The sequence below is a fragment of the Salminus brasiliensis genome, chromosome 8 (assembly GCF_030463535.1).
Source record: "Salminus brasiliensis chromosome 8, fSalBra1.hap2, whole genome shotgun sequence".
Lineage (NCBI taxonomy): Eukaryota > Metazoa > Chordata > Actinopteri > Characiformes > Bryconidae > Salminus > Salminus brasiliensis.
The window spans coordinates 1,712,921-1,736,021 of NC_132885.1; the positions used below are offsets into that span (position 1 = coordinate 1,712,921).

Consider the following 23,101-nt stretch of genomic DNA (forward strand, 5'->3'; position numbering starts at 1 on the left):
AGCAGCTCACCTTCTGAGAGACAAAGTCCCTGATCTCAGCTTCTGACAGGTTCCTCAATGTCTTCACCATCATCCTCATCCCAACCACAGGATCTGTCTGCACTGAGAACCACCACAATCACAAGTCAGAACCTACTGGGACAACTGGGACAGCTGCACCTCCAACCCAAAATATGCCACCCTCAGGTTAATGAAGGCCTTCAGGAGCTTCTGAATACCAGGGCTTCAGTGGTGCCACATGGCTGCTCCACACAGCCCCTGTATTCATTCTGAGTGCAGGTTCTGCATGTCCTCAAATTAAAGCGACATGTCAGATTTAAGATGTAATACCAAAATACAACAGCAGGGGCAGTCTAGCACAGTGTGAAGTGCTAACCCAATGAAGTGTGGCAACAAGCTCTTCTGCCATCTCTCACATTTAACTATAATATAATCTGCTTAGCAGAGCTGCTCTACACCAGAGCTGATCTTTTTTAAATGTTCTGCATTCACATTTACAAAACAAGAAATTTACAGTAATGTAATAAGTAAAGACTGGAAAATTAAAGTTTACGTCAAGATCTGACTGGAAAATGAAGGCTAATGCTGAGTTGTGGCTAAAAGTGAAGGTTGATGAGAAGAAATGGCTGATGATGATATATGGCTGGAATATGAAGGCTGATGATGAGATATGGCTGGAATATGAAGGTTGACTACAAGATCTGACTGGAAAATGGAAGTTGACATCAAAATCTGTCTGGAAAATGAAGGCTGATGATGAGATGTGGCTAAAAAGTGAAGGTTAATGAGAAGATCTAGCTGGAAAATGAAGGCTGATGATAAGACGTGGCTCAAATTGAAGGTGGATATCAAGATCTGACTGGAAAATGAAGGCTGACAATGAGATCCAGCTGGAAAATGACAGCAGGTAATTCAGCTTGTAATTTGCTGAGGGTTAAAAACACCAACAGGGCTGATTTGAATGCAATTATAATCACAGAGTAGCTTCTGTAGAGGAGGAAACCCTAGCAACTTGGGCCTCCTGCCACCAGGGGGAGGCCCCAGGCCCAGGTGTGAAACATTGGGCTTAATTGCTGGTTGGCGTGACTCGTGGCCTCCCTCTGGTGGCAGGCCTTGCTCTAGAGCTAGCCCTTACAGTAATCCACAAAATCCACCTGTTCACCAAAGATATAAGCGAGACTCACCAGTGTGGCACACAAAGGGCTGAGCGTCAGTACAGTACTGATCCGTCCACCTTCCAGAGTCGCTAATGGAGGTCGATGTACAGTACGCTGTTCCTTGATATAGATGTGGCTGCCCAGCACCCCAGTATTGAAAAGTGGAATTACTGCCATCTGACCATGTCAGAGTGCTGGTCCTGTACAGGCCGATATAACAGTGGTTGGTAGCCTGAATGCTGCCAAGCATGTTGTCCTCGGTTGCATCTCTGGCGCTGGCGAGATCAGAGTAGTGCTGCCTGCAGTAACTCTGAGCATCAGTGAAGTTCATGTATAAAGCTATCCGGACATAGCTCTGGACAGCATCCGGCCTCCCTGGAGGAAGAAGCACAGGAAGAGATGTTAGGGTGTTAGGGGGAAAAAAAGCAGTTATGAAGACTAGTGACCCCTAGTGGCCATTCCACCAACGTAACTGAACTGTACTGGTTGAGTGTGTGTGTTTACTGGTGTAAATGAGCCTCCAGTGGAGTTAGGGTGATGTGTGTTTACACTGCCCACAGTGAAACAGATCAGTGTGTAGAATCCATCAGCAGAGCTTCCTGTGAGCCACCATGTTTTTACTGCTGTATGGATTTTTTTTTTAGCTTATTCAGAGCGCAGTTTGGATCAATAAGAGCTTATTATTGATTTATTTAATCAGATACAATTATATTGACTGATATTCCGATTCAATGCATTTGTAGTTTCTGACACTGACACTGTAAACATCTGCGAACGTTGGGCTTCGCTAGATCATCTACCAGAGTTCTGAGAAGAGTTCGGCTCTAGAACCTGCTTTTAAAATCGCATATCATTAAATTGGTGGAGGGATACATGCTGCCTTTAGGGTGTAGTGCAGCTACAGAAAGTAGTCCCTAAAGAGAACTGGATTAGTTGAGATTCTCTATTCACTATTTTATCATCATCATCTTCATCATCATCATCATCATCATCATCATCTTCATCATCATCATTCCATATAACACTCAGAAGACTCGTGTAGATTCACTGGAGGGTTTGAATAGGACATTAAATATGGGCTGTATATGTGTTGTAGTCATGGCGACCAATGCCTGATTCTATTCACCACCATTGTAAAGGAATCTGAGTCGGGCGGTTTCTCTACAGTGATGCTCAGTTTCACACGAACCCGAGTTCAAAAGGGAGACTTCACCCTTCAGTGATCTGTAATGGAGCAGGTGAGGTGGTTCCTGACGCTGTATGACTGGACTGAGGCTGACGAGAAGCTGAATTTCTCTTTAGGGCTCCTCTCAGAGATGTTTACCATCATAGCAGATGAAATGCTGAGCAGCGTTGCAGCCGACGTCTGACCACTGGCCGTTGTACAGTGGTTTCAGTTTCCAAACGCACTGTCCATCCAAAGGTCGCCCGGGGTACCACTTGGTGAACGTGACTTCGGCAGAACCGTTGGGGTTGCTGTCATCCAGCGACCATCTCCATGGATTTATAACGTTGTACAGTCCGATCCAGGCCGATCCGTTGTAGCTGCCATTGACAGACGCAACCAACTGGTTCATGTCTTCCATGTTTTGCACCGTGGCCAGGTCACCATTCATCTCTCTGCAGTATCTCCGGGCTTCTGTCCAGTTCTTGGACTCATTTACAAAGTGATACCGCAGAGACAGCCCAGAGACCAGCCAGACGAAACCTGCAAAACACACCAATACATTCATTAGAAACCTCAACCTTGTGCTTCCACTCACTGGCCACTTTATTAGAAACACCTACCTTGTGCTTCCACTCACTGGCCACTTTATTAGAAACACCTACCTTGTGCTTCCACTCACTGGCCACTTTATTAGAAACCCATACCTTGTGCTTCCACTCACTGGCCACTTTATTAGAAACACCTACCTTGTGCTTCCACTCTCTGGCCACTTTATTAGAAACACCTACCTTGTGCTTCCACTCACTGGCCACTTTATTAGAAACACCTACCTTGTGCTTCCACTCACTGGCCACTTTATTAGAAACACCTACCTTGTGCTTCCACTCTCTGGCCACTTTATTAGAAACACCTACCTTGTGCTTCCACTTACTGGCCACTTTATTAGAAACACCTACCTTGTGCTTCCACTTACTGGCCACTTTATTAGAAACACCTACCTTGTGCTTCCACTCACTGGCCACTTTATTAGAAACACCTACCTTGTGCTTCCACTCACTGGCCACTTTATTAGAAACACCTACCTTGTGCTTCCACTCACTGGCCACTTTATTAGAAACCCCTACCTCGTGCTTTCACTTACTGGCCACTTTATTAGAAACACCTACCTTGTGCTTCCACTCTCTGGCCACTTTATTGGAAACACAGTGAGTTATTATCAGTCACACTAGTTTAAATAGAAGAGTCACCGACCTGTGGTGAGCAGCACACGGACAGTCATGGTGCAGGTGTTGCTGGAGCAGACAGCTGACAGGTACTGTCTGACCGGTGTGTGGGAATGTCCCGTTCTTCACATTTCCTCATATTTCACATTTCCTTACTACAGGTCGAGCTCAGGGCTGGGTGGTGCTAAAAAGGACACATTTTATGATCTGACTAAACTCACACAACTGAAGAAATGCCTTTGATCATTTATTACGTCAAATGTGCAGAATGAGGGTCAGCTGCAGCTGGAGAAGCTCAGTGATGAAGTCCCCAACTGTGACGCTCAGCTGAGGGGAAACTGTTTCGGATGGTCAGGAACAAGCCAAGAGCCCAGGCCCAGGCCTGCCATGAACCGGAACTGGCTGAAACACCAGTGTCACTGTCTGCAGTCAAGCAAGTCTTACGTTACCACCATGGACTGAGAGGCTGCATGAAACAGCTAATGTAGAAGTAAAGGTGAAAAAATAGAGAATAAACATGAAATATTGGTCAGTAAAAAATAAATGATAAAAGATGAAAATTTGGTCAGTAAAAATAAAAAAATTAAAAATGAAATTTTGTTCAGTAAAAATAGAAAATAAATATGAAATATTGGTCAGTAAAAATGAAAAAATTAAAAATGAAATATTGGTCAGTAAAAATAAAATAATTAAAAATGAAATATTGGTCAGTAAAAATAAACAATACAAAATGAAATATTGGTCAGTAAAAATAAAAAAATTAAAAATGAAATATTGGTCAGTAAAAATAAACAATACAAAATGAAATATTGGTCAGTAAAAATAAAAAAATTTAAAATGAAATATTGGTCAGTAAACATAAAATAATTAAAAATTCAATATTGGTCAGTAAAAATAAAAAATACATATGAAATATTGGTCAGTAAAAATAAAACAATACAAAAATTCAATATTGGTCAGTAAAAATATATAATCTAAATATGAAATATTGGTCAGTAAAATTAAACAATACAAAAGGAAATATTGGTCAGTACACATAGAGAATAAAAATATGAAATATATATCAGTAAAAAAAGAATAAATAAAGAATAAATATTAAAATAAAGAATAAATAAAGAATAAATATTAAATATAGTCCACTACAAATGCATATAAAAAGACATCTTGGTGAGAAAAAATAGAGAATAAAAATATGATATATCAGTTAAGATAAAGAACTAATATTACATATTGGTCAGTATTAATACAGAATAAAAAAGGAAATATTGGTCAGTATTAATACAGAATAAAAAAGGAAATATTGGTCAGTATTAATACAGAATAAAAAAGGAAATTTTGGTCAGTATTAATACAGAATAAATCTTAATTAGTGGTCAGTGTCTGTCTGCAGTCAGTAGTTCTCAGAAATAAGGCCACCACACCACAGGGTGGCGCTACAGTCTAAGAGAGAACAGGACTTTTATTTTGAAATGGACTCGGACGCTGTTGCTGGTCCGGTAAACACGGCCGCCGCCGGCGGGACAGACAGCAGCCCGTCCAGAAACAGCCGAGAGAAATCAGCCTGATTCAGATGTGGAGGTCAGGAGGTCAGGGGCTTTAATCACCGCGCGGGTCTGAGACCGAGGAGCTGAGAGCCCGGCAGGATGCTGAAGGCTGTGATTCTGATCGGAGGCCCTCAGAAAGGTGAGCGAGCTGCAGATTAATCCGATCAATAATCAATACCCCCCAGTAACAGCAGACCAGCACACCTGCTGACCACACCTGCTGACCACACCTGTATTTCAGTGTACACACCTGCGGAGTGGTGTAGTTCCCTATACTAGTGTTCTGTATAGTGTCTAATTTAGGGAGTAATGTAGTTCCCTATACTAGTGTTCTATATAGTGTCTAATTTAGGGAGTAATGTAGTTCCCTATACTAGTGTTCTATATAGTGTCTAATTTAGGGAGTAGTGTAGTTCCCTATACTAGTGTTCTGTATAGTGTCTAATTTAGGGAGTAATGTAGTTCCCTATACTAGTGTTCTATATAGTGTCTAAATTTAGGGAGTAGTGTAGTTCCCTATACTAGTGTTCTATATAGTGTCTAATTTAGGGAGTAGTGATCGTGGAGTGGTGTTGTTCTATATAGTGTCTAAATTAGGGAGTAGTGTAGTTCCCTATACTAGTGTTCTATATAGTATCTAATTTAGGGAGTAGTGATCGTGGAGTGGTGTTGTTCTATATAGTGTCTAAATTAGGGAGTAGTGTAGTTCCCTATACTAGTGTTCTATATAGTGTCTAAATTTAGGGAGTAGTGTAGTTCCCTATACTAGTGTTCTATATAGTGTCTAATTTAGGGAGTAGTGATCGAGGAGTGGTGTTGTTCTATATAGTGTCTAAATTAGGGAGTAGTGTAGTTCCCTATACTAGTGTTCTATATAGTGTCTAAATTAGGGAGTAGTGTAGTTCCCTATACTAGTGTTCTATATAGTGTCTAAATTTAGGGAGTAGTGTAGTTCCCTATACTACTGTTCTATATAGTATCTAAATTTAGGGAGTAGTGTAGTTCCCTATACTAGTGTTCTATATAGGGCTCTAAATTAGGGAGTAGTGTAGTTCCCTATACTAGTGTTCTATGTAGTGTCTAAATTAGGGAGTAGTGTAGTTCCCTATACTAGTGTTCTATATAGGGCTCTAATTTAGGGAGTAGTGATCAAGGAGTGGTGTAGTTCCCTATACTAGTGCTCTATATAGTGTCTAAATTTAGGGAGTAGTGTAGTTCCCTATACTAGTGTTCTATATAGTATCTAAATTTAGGGAGTAGTGTAGTTCCCTATACTAGTGTTCTATATAGGGCTCTAATTTAGGGAGTAGTGTAGTTCCCTATACTAGTGTTCTATATAGTATCTAAATTTAGGGAGTAGTGTAGTTCCCTATACTAGTGTTCTATATAGGGCTCTAATTTAGGGAGTAGTGTAGTTCCCTATACTAGTGTTCTATATAGTGTCTAAATTTAGGGAGTAGTGTAGTTCCCTATACTAGTGTTCTATATAGGGCTCTAATTTAGGGAGTAGTGATCAAGGAGTGGTGTAGTTCCCTATACTAGTGTTCTATGTAGTGTCTAAATTTAGGGAGTAATGTAGTTCCCTATACTAGTGTTCTATATAGTGTCTAAATTTAGGGAGTAATGTAGTTCCCTATACTAGTGTTCTATGTAGTGTCTAAATTTAGGGAGTAGTGTAGTTCCCTATACTAGTGTTCTATGTAGTGTCTAAATTTAGGGAGTAGTGTAGTTCCCTATTCTAGTGTTCTATGTAGTGCTCTAATTTAGGGAGTAGTGATCGAGGAGTGGTGTTGTTCTATATAGTGTGTAATTTAGGGAGTAGTGTAGTTCCCTATACTAGTGTTCTATATAGGGCTCTAATTTAGGGAGTAGTGATCAAGGAGTGGTGTATTTCCCTATACTAGTGCTCTATATAGTGTCTAAATTTAGGGAGTAGTGTAGTTCCCTATACTAGTGTTCTATATAGTATCTAAATTTAGGGAGTAGTGTAGTTCCCTATACTAGTGTTCTATATAGGGCTCTAATTTAGGGAGTAGTGTAGTTCCCTATACTAGTGTTCTATATAGTATCTAAATTTAGGGAGTAGTGTAGTTCCCTATACTAGTGTTCTATATAGGGCTCTAATTTAGGGAGTAGTGTAGTTCCCTATACTAGTGTTCTATATAGTGTCTAAATTTAGGGAGTAGTGTAGTTCCCTATACTAGTGTTCTATATAGGGCTCTAATTTAGGGAGTAGTGTAGTTCCCTATACTAGTGTTCTATGTAGTGTCTAAATTTAGAGAGTAATGTAGTTCCCTATACTAGTGTTCTATATAGGGCTCTAATTTAGGGAGTAATGTAGTTCCCTATACTAGTGTTCTATGTAGTGTCTAAATTTAGGGAGTAGTGTAGTTCCCTATACTAGTGTTCTATGTAGTGTCTAAATTTAGGGAGTAGTGTAGTTCCCTATTCTAGTGTTCTATGTAGTGCTCTAATTTAGGGAGTAGTGATCGAGGAGTGGTGTTGTTCTATATAGTGTGTAATTTAGGGAGTAGTGTAGTTCCCTATACTAGTGTTCTATATAGTGTGTAATTTAGAGAGTAGTGTAGTTCCCTATACTAGTGTTCTATATAGGGCTCTAATTTAGGGAGTAGTGATCAAGGAGTAGTGTAGTTCCCTATACTAGTGTTCTATATAGTGTGTAATTTAGGGAGTAGTGATCGAGGAGTGGTGTTGTTCTATATAGTGTCTAAATTTAGGGAGTAATGTAGTTCCCTATACTAGTGTTCTATATAGTGTCTAAATTTAGGGAGTAGTGTAGTTCCTTATACTAGTGTTCTATATAGTGTGTAATTTAGGGAGTAGTGTAGTTCCCTATACTAGTGTTCTATATAGTGTGTAATTTAGGGAGTAGTGATCGAGGAGTGGTGTTGTTCTATATAGTGTCTAAATTTAGGGAGTAATGTAGTTCCCTATACTAGTGTTCTATATAGTGTCTAAATTTAGGGAGTAGTGTAGTTCCTTATACTAGTGTTCTATGTAGTGCTTTAATTTCGGGAGTAGTGATCGAGGAGTAGTGTTGTTCTATATAGTGTGTAATTTAGAGAGTAGTGATCGAGGAGTGGTGTTGTTCTATATAGTGTGTAATTTAGGGAGTAGTGATCGAGGAGTGGTGTTCTATATAGTGTGTAATTTAGGGAGTAGTGATCGAGGAGTGATGTTCTATATAGTGTGTAATTTAGAGAGTAGTGATCGAGGAGTGGTGTTGTTCTATATAGTGTGTAATTTAGGGAGTAGTGATCGAGGAGTGGTGTTGTTCTATATAGTGTGTAATTTAGAGAGTAGTGATCGAGGAGTGGTGTTCTATATAGTGTGTAATTTAGGGAGTAGTGATCGAGGAGTGGTGTTCTATATAGTGTGTAATTTAGGGAGTAGTGATCGAGGAGTGATGTTGTTCTATATAGTGTGTAATTTAGGGAGTAGTGATCGAGGAGTGGTGTTGTTCTATATAGTGTGTAATTTAGGAAGTAGTGATCGAGGAGTGGTGTTGTTCTATATAGTGTGTAATTTAGGGAGTAGTGATCGAGGAGTGGTGTTGTTCTATATAGTGTGTAATTTAGAGAGTAGTGATCGAGGAGTGGTGTTGTTCTATATAGTGTGTAATTTAGGGAGTAGTGATCGAGGAGTGGTGTTGTTCTATATAGTGTGTAATTTAGGGAGTAGTGATCGAGGAGTGGTGTTGTTCTATATAGTGTGTAATTTAGGGAGTAGTTATCGAGGAGTGATGTTGTTCTATATAGTGTGTAATTTAGGGAGTAGTGATCGAGGAGTGGTGTTGTTCTATATAGTGTGTAATTTAGAGAGTAGTGATCGAGGAGTGGTGTTGTTCTATATAGTGTGTAATTTAGGGAGTAGTGATCGAGGAGTGGTGTTCTATATAGTGTGTAATTTAGGAAGTAGTGATCGAGGAGTGGTGTTCTATATAGTGTGTAATTTAGGGAGTAGTGATCGAGGAGTGATGTTGTTCTATATAGTGTTTAATTTAGGGAGTAGTGATCGAGGAGTGGTGTTCTATATAGTGTGTAATTTAGGGAGTAGTGATCGAGGAGTGGTGTTCTATATAGTGTGTAATTTAGGGAGTAGTGATCGAGGAGTGATGTTGTTCTATATAGTGTGTAATTTAGAGAGTAGTGATCGAGGAGTGGTGTTGTTCTATATAGTGTGTAATTTAGGGAGTAGTGATCGAGGAGTGGTGTTGTTCTATATAGTGTGTAATTTAGAGAGTAGTGATCGAGGAGTGGTGTTGTTCTATATAGTGTGTAATTTAGGGAGTAGTGATCGAGGAGTGGTGTTCTATATAGTGTGTAATTTAGGGAGTAGTGATCGAGGAGTGATGTTGTTCTATATAGTGTGTAATTTAGGGAGTAGTGATCGAGGAGTGGTGGTGTTCTATATAGTGTGTAATTTAGGGAGTAGTGATCGAGGAGTGGTGTTCTATATAGTGTGTAATTTAGGGAGTAGTGATCGAGGAGTGATGTTGTTCTATATAGTGTGTAATTTAGGGAGTAGTGATCGAGGAGTGGTGTTGTTCTATATAGTGTGTAATTTAGGAAGTAGTGATCGAGGAGTGGTGTTGTTCTATATAGTGTGTAATTTAGGGAGTAGTGATCGAGGAGTGGTGTTGTTCTATATAGTGTGTAATTTAGAGAGTAGTGATCGAGGAGTGGTGTTGTTCTATATAGTGTGTAATTTAGGGAGTAGTGATCGAGGAGTGGTGTTGTTCTATATAGTGTGTAATTTAGGGAGTAGTGATCGAGGAGTGGTGTTGTTCTATATAGTGTGTAATTTAGGGAGTAGTTATCGAGGAGTGATGTTGTTCTATATAGTGTGTAATTTAGGGAGTAGTGATCGAGGAGTGGTGTTGTTCTATATAGTGTGTAATTTAGAGAGTAGTGATCGAGGAGTGGTGTTGTTCTATATAGTGTGTAATTTAGGGAGTAGTGATCGAGGAGTGGTGTTCTATATAGTGTGTAATTTAGGAAGTAGTGATCGAGGAGTGGTGTTCTATATAGTGTGTAATTTAGGGAGTAGTGATCGAGGAGTGTGATGTTGTTCTATATAGTGTTTAATTTAGGGAGTAGTGATCGAGGAGTGGTGTTCTATATAGTGTGTAATTTAGGGAGTAGTGATCGAGGAGTGGTGTTCTATATAGTGTGTAATTTAGGGAGTAGTGATCGAGGAGTGATGTTGTTCTATATAGTGTGTAATTTAGAGAGTAGTGATCGAGGAGTGGTGTTGTTCTATATAGTGTGTAATTTAGGGAGTAGTGATCGAGGAGTGGTGTTGTTCTATATAGTGTGTAATTTAGAGAGTAGTGATCGAGGAGTGGTGTTGTTCTATATAGTGTGTAATTTAGGGAGTAGTGATCGAGGAGTGGTGTTCTATATAGTGTGTAATTTAGGGAGTAGTGATCGAGGAGTGATGTTGTTCTATATAGTGTGTAATTTAGGGAGTAGTGATCGAGGAGTGGTGTTGTTCTATATAGTGTGTAATTTAGGAAGTAGTGATCGAGGAGTGGTGTTGTTCTATATAGTGTGTAATTTAGGGAGTAGTGATCGAGGAGTGATGTTGTTCTATATAGTGTGTAATTTAGAGAGTAGTGATCGAGGAGTGGTGTTGTTCTATATAGTGTGTAATTTAGGGAGTAGTGATCGAGGAGTGGTGTTGTTCTATATAGTGTGTAATTTAGGGAGTAGTGATCGAGGAGTGGTGTTGTTCTATATAGTGTGTAATTTAGAGAGTAGTGATCGAGGAGTGGTGTTGTTCTATATAGTGTGTAATTTAGGGAGTAGTGATCGAGGAGTGGTGTTGTTCTATATAGTGTGTAATTTAGAGAGTAGTGATCGAGGAGTGGTGTTGTTCTATATAGTGTGTAATTTAGGGAGTAGTGATCGAGGAGTGGTGTTGTTCTATATAGTGTGTAATTTAGGGAGTAGTGATCGAGGAGTGGTGTTGTTCTATATAGTGTGTAATTTAGGGAGTAGTGATCGAGGAGTGGTGTTGTTCTATATAGTGTGTAATTTAGGGAGTAGTGATCGAGGAGTGGTGTTGTTCTATATAGTGTGTAATTTAGGGAGTAGTGATCGAGGAGTGGTGTTGTTCTATATAGTGTGTAATTTAGGGAGTAGTGATCGAGGAGTGGTGTTGTTCTATATAGTGTGTAATTTAGAGAGTAGTGATCGAGGAGTGGTGTTGTTCTATATAGTGTGTAATTTAGGGAGTAGTGATCGAGGAGTGGTGTTCTATATATTGTGTAATTTAGGAAGTAGTGATCGAGGAGTGGTGTTCTATATAGTGTGTAATTTAGGGAGTAGTGATCGAGGAGTGATGTTGTTCTATATAGTGTTTAATTTAGGGAGTAGTGATCGAGGAGTGGTGTTCTATATAGTGTGTAATTTAGGGAGTAGTGATCGAGGAGTGGTGTTCTATATAGTGTGTAATTTAGGGAGTAGTGATCGAGGAGTGATGTTGTTCTATATAGTGTGTAATTTAGAGAGTAGTGATCGAGGAGTGGTGTTGTTCTATATAGTGTGTAATTTAGGGAGTAGTGATCGAGGAGTGGTGTTCTATATAGTGTGTAATTTAGGGAGTAGTGATCGAGGAGTGATGTTGTTCTATATAGTGTGTAATTTAGGGAGTAGTGATCGAGGAGTGGTGTTGTTCTATATAGTGTGTAATTTAGGAAGTAGTGATCGAGGAGTGGTGTTGTTCTATATAGTGTGTAATTTAGGGAGTAGTGATCGAGGAGTGGTGTTGTTCTATATAGTGTGTAATTTAGGGAGTAGTGATCGAGGAGTGGTGTTGTTCTATATAGTGTGTAATTTAGGGAGTAGTGATCGAGGAGTGGTGTTGTTCTATATAGTGTGTAATTTAGGGAGTAGTGATCGAGGAGTGGTGTTGTTCTATATAGTGTGTAATTTAGGGAGTAGTGATCGAGGAGTGGTGTTGTTCTATATAGTGTGTAATTTAGGGAGTAGTGATCGAGGAGTGGTGTTGTTCTATATAGTGTGTAATTTAGAGAGTAGTGATCGAGGAGTGGTGTTGTTCTATATAGTGTGTAATTTAGAGAGTAGTGATCGAGGAGTGGTGTTGTTCTATATAGTGTGTAATTTAGGGAGTAGTGATCGAGGAGTGGTGTTGTTCTATATAGTGTGTAATTTAGAGAGTAGTGATCGAGGAGTGGTGTTGTTCTATATAGTGTGTAATTTAGGGAGTAGTGATCGAGGAGTGGTGTTCTATATAGTGTGTAATTTAGGGAGTAGTGATCGAGGAGTGGTGTTCTATATAGTGTGTAATTTAGGGAGTAGTGATCGAGGAGTGGTGTTGTTCTATATAGTGTGTAATTTAGGGAGTAGTGATCGAGGAGTGGTGTTGTTCTATATAGTGTGTAATTTAGGGAGTAGTGATCGAGGAGTGGTGTTGTTCTATATAGTGTGTAATTTAGGGAGTAGTGATCGAGGAGTGGTGTTGTTCTATATAGTGTGTAATTTAGAGAGTAGTGATCGAGGAGTGGTGTTGTTCTATATAGTGTGTAATTTAGAGAGTAGTGATCGAGGAGTGGTGTTGTTCTATATAGTGTGTAATTTAGGAAGTAGTGATCGAGGAGTGGTGTTGTTCTATATAGTGTGTAATTTAGGGAGTAGTGATCGAGGAGTGGTGTTGTTCTATATAGTGTGTAATTTAGGGAGTAGTGATCGAGGAGTGGTGTTGTTCTATATAGTGTGTAATTTAGGGAGTAGTGATCGAGGAGTGGTGTTGTTCTATATAGTGTGTAATTTAGGGAGTAGTGATCGAGGAGTGGTGTTCTATATAGTGTGTAATTTAGGGAGTAGTGATCGAGGAGTGGTGTTCTATATAGTGTGTAATTTAGAGAGTAGTGATCGAGGAGTGGTGTTGTTCTATATAGTGTGTAATTTAGAGAGTAGTGATCGAGGAGTGGTGTTCTATATAGTGTGTAATTTAGAGAGTAGTGATCGAGGAGTGGTGTTCTATATAGTGTGTAATTTAGGGAGTAGTGATCGAGGAGTGGTGTTGTTCTATATAGTGTGTAATTTAGGGAGTAGTGATCGAGGAGTGGTGTTGTTCTATATAGTGTGTAATTTAGAGAGTAGTGATCGAGGAGTGGTGTTCTATATAGTGTGTAATTTAGAGAGTAGTGATCGAGGAGTGGTGTTCTATATAGTGTGTAATTTAGGGAGTAGTGATCGAGGAGTGGTGTTGTTCTATATAGTGTGTAATTTAGGGAGTAGTGATCGAGGAGTGGTGTTGTTCTATATAGTGTGTAATTTAGAGAGTAGTGATCGAGGAGTGGTGTTGTTCTATATAGTGTGTAATTTAGGGAGTAGTGATCGAGGAGTGGTGTTGTTCTATATAGTGTGTAATTTAGAGAGTAGTGATCGAGGAGTGGTGTTGTTCTATATAGTGTGTAATTTAGGGAGTAGTGATCGAGGAGTGGTGTTGTTCTATATAGTGTGTAATTTAGGAAGTAGTGATCGAGGAGTGGTGTTGTTCTATATAATGTGTAATTTAGGGAGTAGTGATCGAGGAGTGGTGTTCTATATAGTGTGTAATTTAGAGAGTAGTGATCGAGGAGTGGTGTTCTATATAGTGTGTAATTTAGAGAGTAGTGATCGAGGAGTGGTGTTGTTCTATATAGTGTGTAATTTAGGGAGTAGTGATCGAGGAGTGATGTTGTTCTATATAGTGTGTAATTTAGGGAGTAGTGATCGAGGAGTGGTGTTCTATATAGTGTGTAATTTAGAGAGTAGTGATCGAGGAGTGGTGTTGTTCTATATAGTGTGTAATTTAGGGAGTAGTGATCGAGGAGTGGTGTTGTTCTATATAGTGTGTAATTTAGGAAGTAGTGATCGAGGAGTGGTGTTGTTCTATATAGTGTGTAATTTAGGGAGTAGTGATCGAGGAGTGGTGTTCTATATAGTGTGTAATTTAGAGAGTAGTGATCGAGGAGTGGTGTTGTTCTATATAGTGTGTAATTTAGAGAGTAGTGATCGAGGAGTGGTGTTGTTCTATATAGTGTGTAATTTAGGGAGTAGTGATCGAGGAGTGGTGTTCTATATAGTGTGTAATTTAGAGAGTAGTGATCGAGGAGTGGTGTTCTATATAGTGTGTAATTTAGGGAGTAGTGATCGAGGAGTGGTGTTGTTCTATATAGTGTGTAATTTAGGGAGTAGTGATCGAGGAGTGGTGTTCTATATAGTGTGTAATTTAGGGAGTAGTGATCGAGGAGTGGTGTTGTTCTATATAGTGTGTAATTTAGGGAGTAGTGATCGAGGAGTGGTGTTGTTCTATATAGTGGTTTAATTTGTTGTGTTTAAACAGGCACGCGCTTCCGTCCGCTGTCTTTCGAGGTGCCGAAGCCCTTGTTTCCGGTTGCTGGAGTGCCGATGCTGCAGCACCACATAGAGGCCTGTGCTCAGGTAAGACAGTTGAAGGTGGGGTTTTTTAGGGAAGGGGTGAGATAACATACGGTGTGTGGGCGAGAACCCGTCTGATTAAAAAAAAAAAATAAAAATGGGACACTAACTAAATCTAGAACTTATAAACTCACATACAGCGACTTTACTTAACAGGGCAGGTCCAACTCTGCAGCAGAACCAATCAGAATCTCTATTTTAGCTGGGGGCAGGACAGCAACTTTTGGGATGAGTTGGGGATGAGGTGAGGTTTCATCTCTTGTTGCTGAATGCAATCAATTCCTCACATCAATGTTCCTCCATCTCAATTCTAGTAGAAAGTCTTCTTCTCTGGACAGTAGAGACAGTCACTCCAACAACAGCAGGAAAAGCTTTTTTTAATACCCTTAATTTTGTCCATATATTGAAGCATATAGGGAATGAGCAGGTGTCCCAATACTTTTGTCCATATAGTGAATGAGCAGGTGCCCCAATACTTTTGTCCATATAGTGAATGAGCAGGTGTCCCAGTACTTTTGTCCATATGGTGAAGCATATAGTGAATGAGCAGGTGTCCCAATACTTTTGTCCATATAGTGAAGCAGATCATTATTATTGTTTCCATCCATCAACAGTTTTCCAAATAACAGCTTTTTAAACCACAGGTCCCGAACATGAAGGAGATCCTGCTGGTTGGGTTTTACCAGCCAAACGAGGAACTGAACCGCTTCCTGGCGTCGGCACAGCAGGACTTCAAAGTATCAGTTAGGTGAGAACATCAGCAGATACTTGGGTTTGACCCGAGTCCGGGATGAGCGGGACGACCTGTTACAGTCAGAGGAGCATCAGCATGAGTCTGAAGCTGCTGCTTTAAGATGCAGCTGTTACAGATTGCTGCTTTAATCTACTTTTTATTACAGACATTAATAATTCATAAATAATAAAAGATCCGTACTATTACTGCATTCTGCTGAATCACTGCTATCACTTGGCTGATGTGTGAATCCTGTTGTGGGAGCAGGTACCTGCAGGAGTATGCTGCTCTGGGCACAGGAGGAGGCATTTACCACTTCAGAGATCAGATCCTGTCTGGCTCCCCCGAGGCGTTTTTCGTCATGAATGCCGATGTGTGCTCTGAGTTTCCCCTGATGGACATGCTGAACTTCCAGAAGGAGCACGGGGACGCTCACAGCTTTATCATCCTCGGCACGACTGTAAAGGAGCACCACATTACATTACTTTACATTACATTACTTTACACCATGTCAGCATTACATTACATTACAGCAGCACTACATTACATTACAACGCGTTACATTACATTTCATTACACCATGACAGCATTGCATTACATTACACTGTATTACTTTACATTATAGCAGCACTACATTACACTGCGTTACATTTCATTACAGCGGCATTACATTACATTGCACTGCATTTATTTAAATTACAGCAGTACTACATCACATTACATTACACTGCATTTCATTCCATTACACTACATTACAGCAGCACTACATCACATTACACTGCATTACATTCCAGTACACTACGTCAGATTACACTGCATTACATTACATTACAGCAGTACTACATCACATTACATTGCATTGCATTTCGTTACACTGCATTTCATTACAGCAACATTACATTATATTTCATTACACTACATTACACTACACTACATTACATTTCATTACATTTCACTGCATTACATTATATTTCATTACACTACATTACACTACACTACATTACATTTCATTACATTTCACTGCATTACATTATATTTCATTACACTACATTACACTACACTACATTACATTTCATTACATTTCACTGCATTACATTATATTTCATTACACTACATTACATTTCATTACACTACACTACATTACACTACATTACACTGCATTTCATTACATTACATTACATTATATTTCATTACAGCATCATTACTCTGAACATGTTGTAATTTGGGGGGGGGGGGCACTGAAACCCACACAGTAATCTCACATCTCACACTGCCAGACCTGTTAATCCTCAGTGATGTTTCTGTCCTTTCAGGCCAACAGAAAACAGTCCTTAAACTACGGCTGCATTGTTGAGAATGAACAAACGAGTGAGGTACGAGACTCCAGCCTGCAGGACGTTTACCCCTGTTCAGATCACACAGGTCCCTGATAAGTCACACCTTCTACAGGAGCAATTCAACCTAAATATGAACACGTTCTGCACACTGTCGAACCGATTTCTACTTATTGACAGGTTTTGTTTCAGTAATAATCAAAAATAATCAGTAAGTGTGTCTATTTACAAAAGCACAGCACAGAAATGAAAAGGCTTTATAATCAGCCAACACAATAATGATCAAACGGCTGGACGGGTAATTTGTTGTTGGGAATTTTTCTTTATGACCCTTCATTATGCTTATATTGTTCACTGGACACTTTAAACGGGCCACTGAAATCCTTTCATCTAAATGTGAATTAACCTCTCCATTATATGCTTACATTTTATAAACTTGTGTATAGAACTTGGTGAACGTCACTTTAGAGTAGCCACTTTCATGTTAATACATTCTGTCACAGGTTATTGTTATTTTGGAGAAAGTAATTGTAATGTATAAAGTCTGTCTAATGTAGTCTAATGTAGTGCAAAACAGTCTAATGTAGTGTAAAACAGTCTAATGCAGTGTAAAACAGTCTAATGTAGTGCAAAACAGTCTAATGCAGTGTAAAACAGTCTAATGCAGTGTAAAGCAGTCTAATGTAGTCTAATGCAGTGCAAAACAGTCTAATGTAGTCTAATGCAGTGTAAAGCAGTCTAATGCAGTGTAAAGCAGTCTAATGTAGTGCAAAGCAGTCTAAAGCAGTCTAATGTAGTGCAAAGCAGTCTAATGTAGTGCAAAGCAGTCTAATGTAGTGCAAAACAGTCTAATGTAGTCTAATGCAGTGCAAAGCAGTCTAATGTAGTCTAATGCAGTGCAAAGCAGTCTAATGCAGTGTAAAACAGTCTAATGTAGTCTAATGTGGTGCAAAGCGGTCTAATGCAGTGTAAAACAGTCTAATGCAGTGTAAAACAGTCTAATGCAGTGCAAAACAGTCTAATGTAGTCTAATGCAGTGTAAAACAGTCTAATGTAGTCTAATGCAGTGCAAAGCAGTCTAATGCAGTGCAAAGCAGTCTAATGCAGTGCAAAACAGTGTAAAACAGTCTAATGCAGTGTAAAACAGTCTAATGCAGTGTAAAGCAGTCTAATGTAGTCTAATGCAGTGTAAAACAGTCTAATGTAGTCTAATGTAGTGTAAAGCAGTCTAATGTAGTGCAAAACAGTCTAATGTAGTCTAATGTAGTGTAAAACAGTCTAATGCAGTGTAAAACAGTCTAATGTAGTCTAATGCAGTGCAAAGCAGTCTAATGCAGTGTAAAACAGTCTAATGTAGTCTAATGCAGTGCAAAGCAGTCTAATGTAGTGCAAAACAGTCTAATGTAGTCTAATGCAGTGTAAAACAGTCTAATGCAGTGTAAAACAGTCTAATGTAGTCTAATGCAGTGCAAAGCAGTCTAATGCAGTGTAAAACAGTCTAATGTAGTCTAATGCAGTGCAAAGCAGTCTAATGCAGTGTAAAACAGTCTAATGTAGTCTAATGTAGTGTAAAGCAGTCTAATGTAGTGCAAAACAGTCTAATGTAGTCTAATGCAGTGTAAAACAGTCTAATGCAGTGTAAAACAGTCTAATGTAGTCTAATGCAGTGCAAAGCAGTCTAATGCAGTGTAAAACAGTCTAATGTAGTCTAATGTGGTGCAAAGCAGTCTAATGCAGTGCAAAGCAGTCTAATGCAGTGCAAAGCAGTCTAATGCAGTCTAATGATATTGTGAAATATGCTGAAGCGTCAGGCAGTATCATTGATTTACCTAGTATTGGTGAGCCAACTATGAAAATAAATTAACATAAAAAATGCTGTTATCTGTGTAATACCTTTTCATTTTATTATTCAATGTTATTTAAAAAACAGCTGTGTTTATAAAAACAAACAAACAAAAAACCTTGGGCCGGCTCTGAATAAGGTGAAGGGTTCCTCTCTGGTCTCTGTAGGTGCTGCACTACGTGGAGAAGCCCAGCACCTTCGTGAGCGACATCATTAACTGTGGAATCTACCTGTTCACCCCCGACATCTTCCAGCACATCGGCTCTGTTTTCCAGAAGAACCAGCAGGATCTGATGCTGTGAGTCGGAGGATCTCTCCCAGCGTCTCGCTGCATTACACTTTCCATTTCTGTCCTTCGTGCTTCCTCATTCATTTTTCCACTTTTCTTCCTTTATTCCGTGGTTTCGTTCTGTCCGCTCTCCTCCGTCTCAGATATCCGTACGACGGGTAAGTCACAGAGTGAGCTGCTAGTGGAGTTGCGCTAGAGGGAGGCTTCACCGTAGTCAGACCCGTAGCTGCTGATGAGTAGTGGCTAGCTCAGTGTGTTCAGCACGGCTTTTTTACTAGTGTGTGTGTGTGTGTGTGTGTGTGTGTGTGTGTGTGTGGAATAACAGGTCGGTTTAATCATTTGGGGTGAAGTTTTGGCTGTTATGCTCATCAGACACAGCTCTGAAGGCCCTTTTCTGTCATTTTGGATGATTTTTTTTTTTTCTGTATTTTTTATATAACTAATTTTATGTGATGTCACATTTTAGCCATTAACAATAACAAAGGCTGGCCTGAGTATGTTTTTTTATTTATTTAATTTTTTTTAAAGCTTTATTTTTTGGCAGGGGATGTGTTGGGATTACAGCCTTTATTTAATATAAATAATTAAACGCATACAAAAATACAAAAATATTTTCTTTATTTTCATTTATTTCAAATGTTTAGTTATTAAAAATTATTAGAATATTTTTAATAAATAACTGCTTTTGAAATAAATGTACCAAATTTTAAACAAATGAAATAAAGGAAAATTAGATGAACAGATTTGGTGAAAAAAAAAATATATCAATAAATGACCCTGAATCCAGTAAAACAGACTGTACACCAAATAAATGGCAGTCAAGCCTAATTTGACTGTCTGGTGACCAACACCCTCTTCAAATTACATGTCAAGAAGCAGAGTTTGTCCAGACTTTCTCCTATGGGGGAGCTTCCGGTCTTGTTTACAGTGAAGCCAGCCTTAGAGAAACTGAGCTTGGACGGTGCTGAAGCGGCCGGAACGCAAAGGCAGAGTTTGGCTGCAAATGCTGGTTTAGGGTAGCTAGGGTCGCTTTTTTATTTACCCGCATGTCAGCGGCCCAGACTGGCCTCATGTCTGACGAATACTGATCCATCTGTTTTTACTCTGTCCGGTGATAACACTCACAGCAGTTAGACGTCAGAAGAGCGAAGTGGTGTGCGAGGTTCAGAGTAGGGATGCACCGATCCGGCTTTTTCAGTTCTGATACCGATACGATACATAAACTTTGCATATTGGTCGATACCCGATACCAGTCCGATACCATAGCTGAATTAATAAACTGTATATCTCACTATGTGGGAGAGACTTAAGGCATCAGGACTGACTTAAACATTACTTTATATAATAAAACAACTTAACACAGATATAAATGTAATAAATTGTCATTTGTCATTTATTTATTTGCACATTTAGTTCAGTCTCACACCAACAAATTATCCGATACCAGATCCAGCTAATTTTGTTAATATCGGGACCAATATCCGATCCTTATATCGGATCGGTGCATCCCTAGTTCCAATCACATGCCTGCTTCTGGCTTCAGTGGGTTTCATTTGAGTTCTAGCAGAGATGTTCTCCTACTGAGATGGTAAATATTCCCACATTTTAACAGTGTAATGCAGCAAAAAGCAAAATACAGTGTTTAGCGGATAGCCTTTATTGAAATAAATAAATAAACACTAATGAATACCAGAATATCCAAATATCTGAATATCCAAATATCTGATTATCTGAAGGAGTCAGGAGTATGTTGTACATGTTATTTCTGGAAGGACACCTCAGTCTCCTTAGTAAAGTGGCTCTATAATGGCACTTATATATAAGTCCTTTGGACTTTTATTATTGGAGATTTCTTATTTTAAAGAAAAAAGGGCGTGTCTTTCTCATCACGTATCATAGTAAGAGAAATCTGAGCAGTAGTGGAGTTCTACCTGTATTCTTTATTTTTTTATAGCCTTTATTATTTTTTTTTGTCTCAGGCTGTTAATAAACATTAACAAGCTGTTATTGTTCCTGTTCCTTTAGGAAGTGCTATATGTAGATGATCTCTGTTCTGATTGGCTGCTCTGTATTGTCATTCAAAAGCAGTCTGAGGTGGAAAACTTCTAACTTAAGCTGGAATGGGTGGGGCTAAACTGCTGTATACTGAGCATATGACATATGTAAATGTATTTTGTGACAAAAAGGGAACTCGAAACTGTGTAGACTTTAAGTTTTAAGTAATGCAATAATAAAAATTGAGTATATTACTTTAAAATTACAAAATACTTTTTCATTGAAATTGATATTTTTTTAATGTGAGCATAAAGCTCTGACACCTATATCTGACAACTTTTCATTTTTTTTTTTGCTAATCGCTGCTAACTGATTGATTGCACATGATTTGGGAAATACTAATACTAATTTTGCAGTAAAGGCTGACGGTCTCCAGTATTCAGTTCTGACTAGTGCTAAAGTCCTGTGATGCTTACTGGAGATCTTCTCTTCATTATGTCACTTGTTTGTCTTCGTCCTGAAGCCTGGCAGGAATGTCCTGTAAAGCTGAGTGTTGTCTTTGCAGAGACGAGCAGTCTAACGGCTGGCATCGAGCTGAGGCGATCCGTCTGGAGCAGGACATCTTCACCGCTCTGGCAGGCCAGGGCAAGCTCTACGTCTACAAAACGGATCGGTTCTGGAGTCAGATCAAATCTGCAGGGTGAGTGCAGGACACAGCCAGGACACAGGTTTGAGAAGGTGCTGTTGTTGTTGTTGTTTATTTATTCGTCTGTTTACTCAAAGCAAGTTCCAGGTTTGGCATTTGCACACTGAGATACCACATATATTAGAGTCGGGGCAATTTGTGCACCCTAGGTATTCTAGGAATTAGCCGTGTAAAGTACTTTGTGACTATTGTGGGTAAAACTAACCAGACAGTCAACTGACTGAGATGCCCAACAGATTCACAGTGACGTAGTACGAGACACACGAAGGTGGTCAGTACAAACCCACCCAAATGACACTGCACTGCCTCACATTACAGCAGCAGAGGAAATGGTAGGAATAATAGTAGGAATTTATGCAACACTGTTTAGATTTTTCTGATTAATCTCTTTGTGTGTGTGTGTGTGTGTGTGTGTGTGTGTGTGTGTGTGTGTGTGTGTGTGTGTGTGTGACTGTACTTACCACTCTGTAATCCAAGTCAAGGTTTATTTGCCATTTGCACAACCTGTCAGAACAGCCATGCATTGAAATGCCTGTAGTGAGACTCCAATTACTCTAGAGCAACAGAGCACTAATATACAGAAATAAATATACAAAATATTCAGAATTAAATATACCAAATGTACTAAATATACTGAAGATACAGATCTAAATATACAACAATATACTAAATATACAGAACTTAATATTCTAAATATCCTTAATATATGCTGAATATGGAGAATTAAATATACTGAAGATACAGAACTAAATGTACAAACTATATAAAAATATACTAAATATATACTGAATATACAGAGCTAAATATACTAAATGTACAGAACTTAATATACTAAATATCCTAATTATATATTCTGAATGTACAGAATTGAATATACTAAAGATACAAAAATATTTACTAAATATAAATAAATAAATACAAAAAATACAGGATACAAAAATATATTAAATATACAGAATTAAATATGCAGAACTATACTAAAGACAGAACTAAATGTAGAACTAAATACTGACCAAAATAGTATTTGGATTTCTTATCTGGTAATACCTAAAACTTAATGGACCATAAAAGAAAGTAATAACTCCCAGCCATTTCATCCTATATGATATACAATGTTTTTATTTAATGAACAAAATGGGTTGAAATATTATAAATCATATACCAAAAGGCATTTGTATGTTTATGATGTGCTTTTTCTTTCTTAGGTCAGCCATCTACGCAAGCCGACTCTATCTTAACCAGTACCATAAGACCCACCCAGAACGGCTGGCTGCAAACAAGGATGGGGGTCCTAAAATGTGTGGTAAGTGTATTTTTTTTTGTCAGGTATTAAAGCACTTGGTATGAAACTGCTCCCCCAAAACTCCTTTTTAATGAACTGCTGTCTGCTTCCAGGAAACGTCTACATCCATCCAACAGCCAATATTGACCCCACCGCTGTGGTAAGTGAGGTCACTGCAGGTCCTCAGGTGTTAGGAGCTGAAGAAGTACAAATGGGTCATGTTCAAACTGCCTCAAAGAAACATTTAATTCCAGAGTATGTTTATTAATATCAGGATATAAAAATGAGGTTCTAATAACATTAATATCCACTATAAAGCTCTAATAACATTAATATCCACTATAAAGCTCTAAT

General features: G+C 38.8%; 1 protein-coding gene across 2 annotated transcripts in view; it reads left to right on the forward strand.

The window, feature by feature from the left end:
- Positions 1-5,028: 5,028 nt before the first annotated feature.
- Positions 5,029-23,101, forward strand: part of gmppaa (GDP-mannose pyrophosphorylase Aa) — a 21,760-nt gene continuing 3,687 nt past the window's right edge. Inside the window, exons 1-10 of one of the 2 annotated variants that reach the window (XM_072685365.1) lie at positions 5,029-5,231; positions 14,471-14,568; positions 15,210-15,313; positions 15,566-15,758; positions 16,612-16,671; positions 18,643-18,773; positions 18,908-18,922; positions 21,325-21,459; positions 22,671-22,768; positions 22,861-22,907. In XM_072685365.1, the coding sequence (XP_072541466.1) occupies positions 5,192-5,231; positions 14,471-14,568; positions 15,210-15,313; positions 15,566-15,758; positions 16,612-16,671; positions 18,643-18,773; positions 18,908-18,922; positions 21,325-21,459; positions 22,671-22,768; positions 22,861-22,907 (921 nt within the window). In that variant the 5' untranslated portion in view covers positions 5,029-5,191. The remainder of the gene's footprint in view (positions 5,232-14,470; positions 14,569-15,209; positions 15,314-15,565; positions 15,759-16,611; positions 16,672-18,642; positions 18,774-18,907; positions 18,923-21,324; positions 21,460-22,670; positions 22,769-22,860; positions 22,908-23,101) is intronic. The other variant, XM_072685366.1, reaches the window with a different exon arrangement.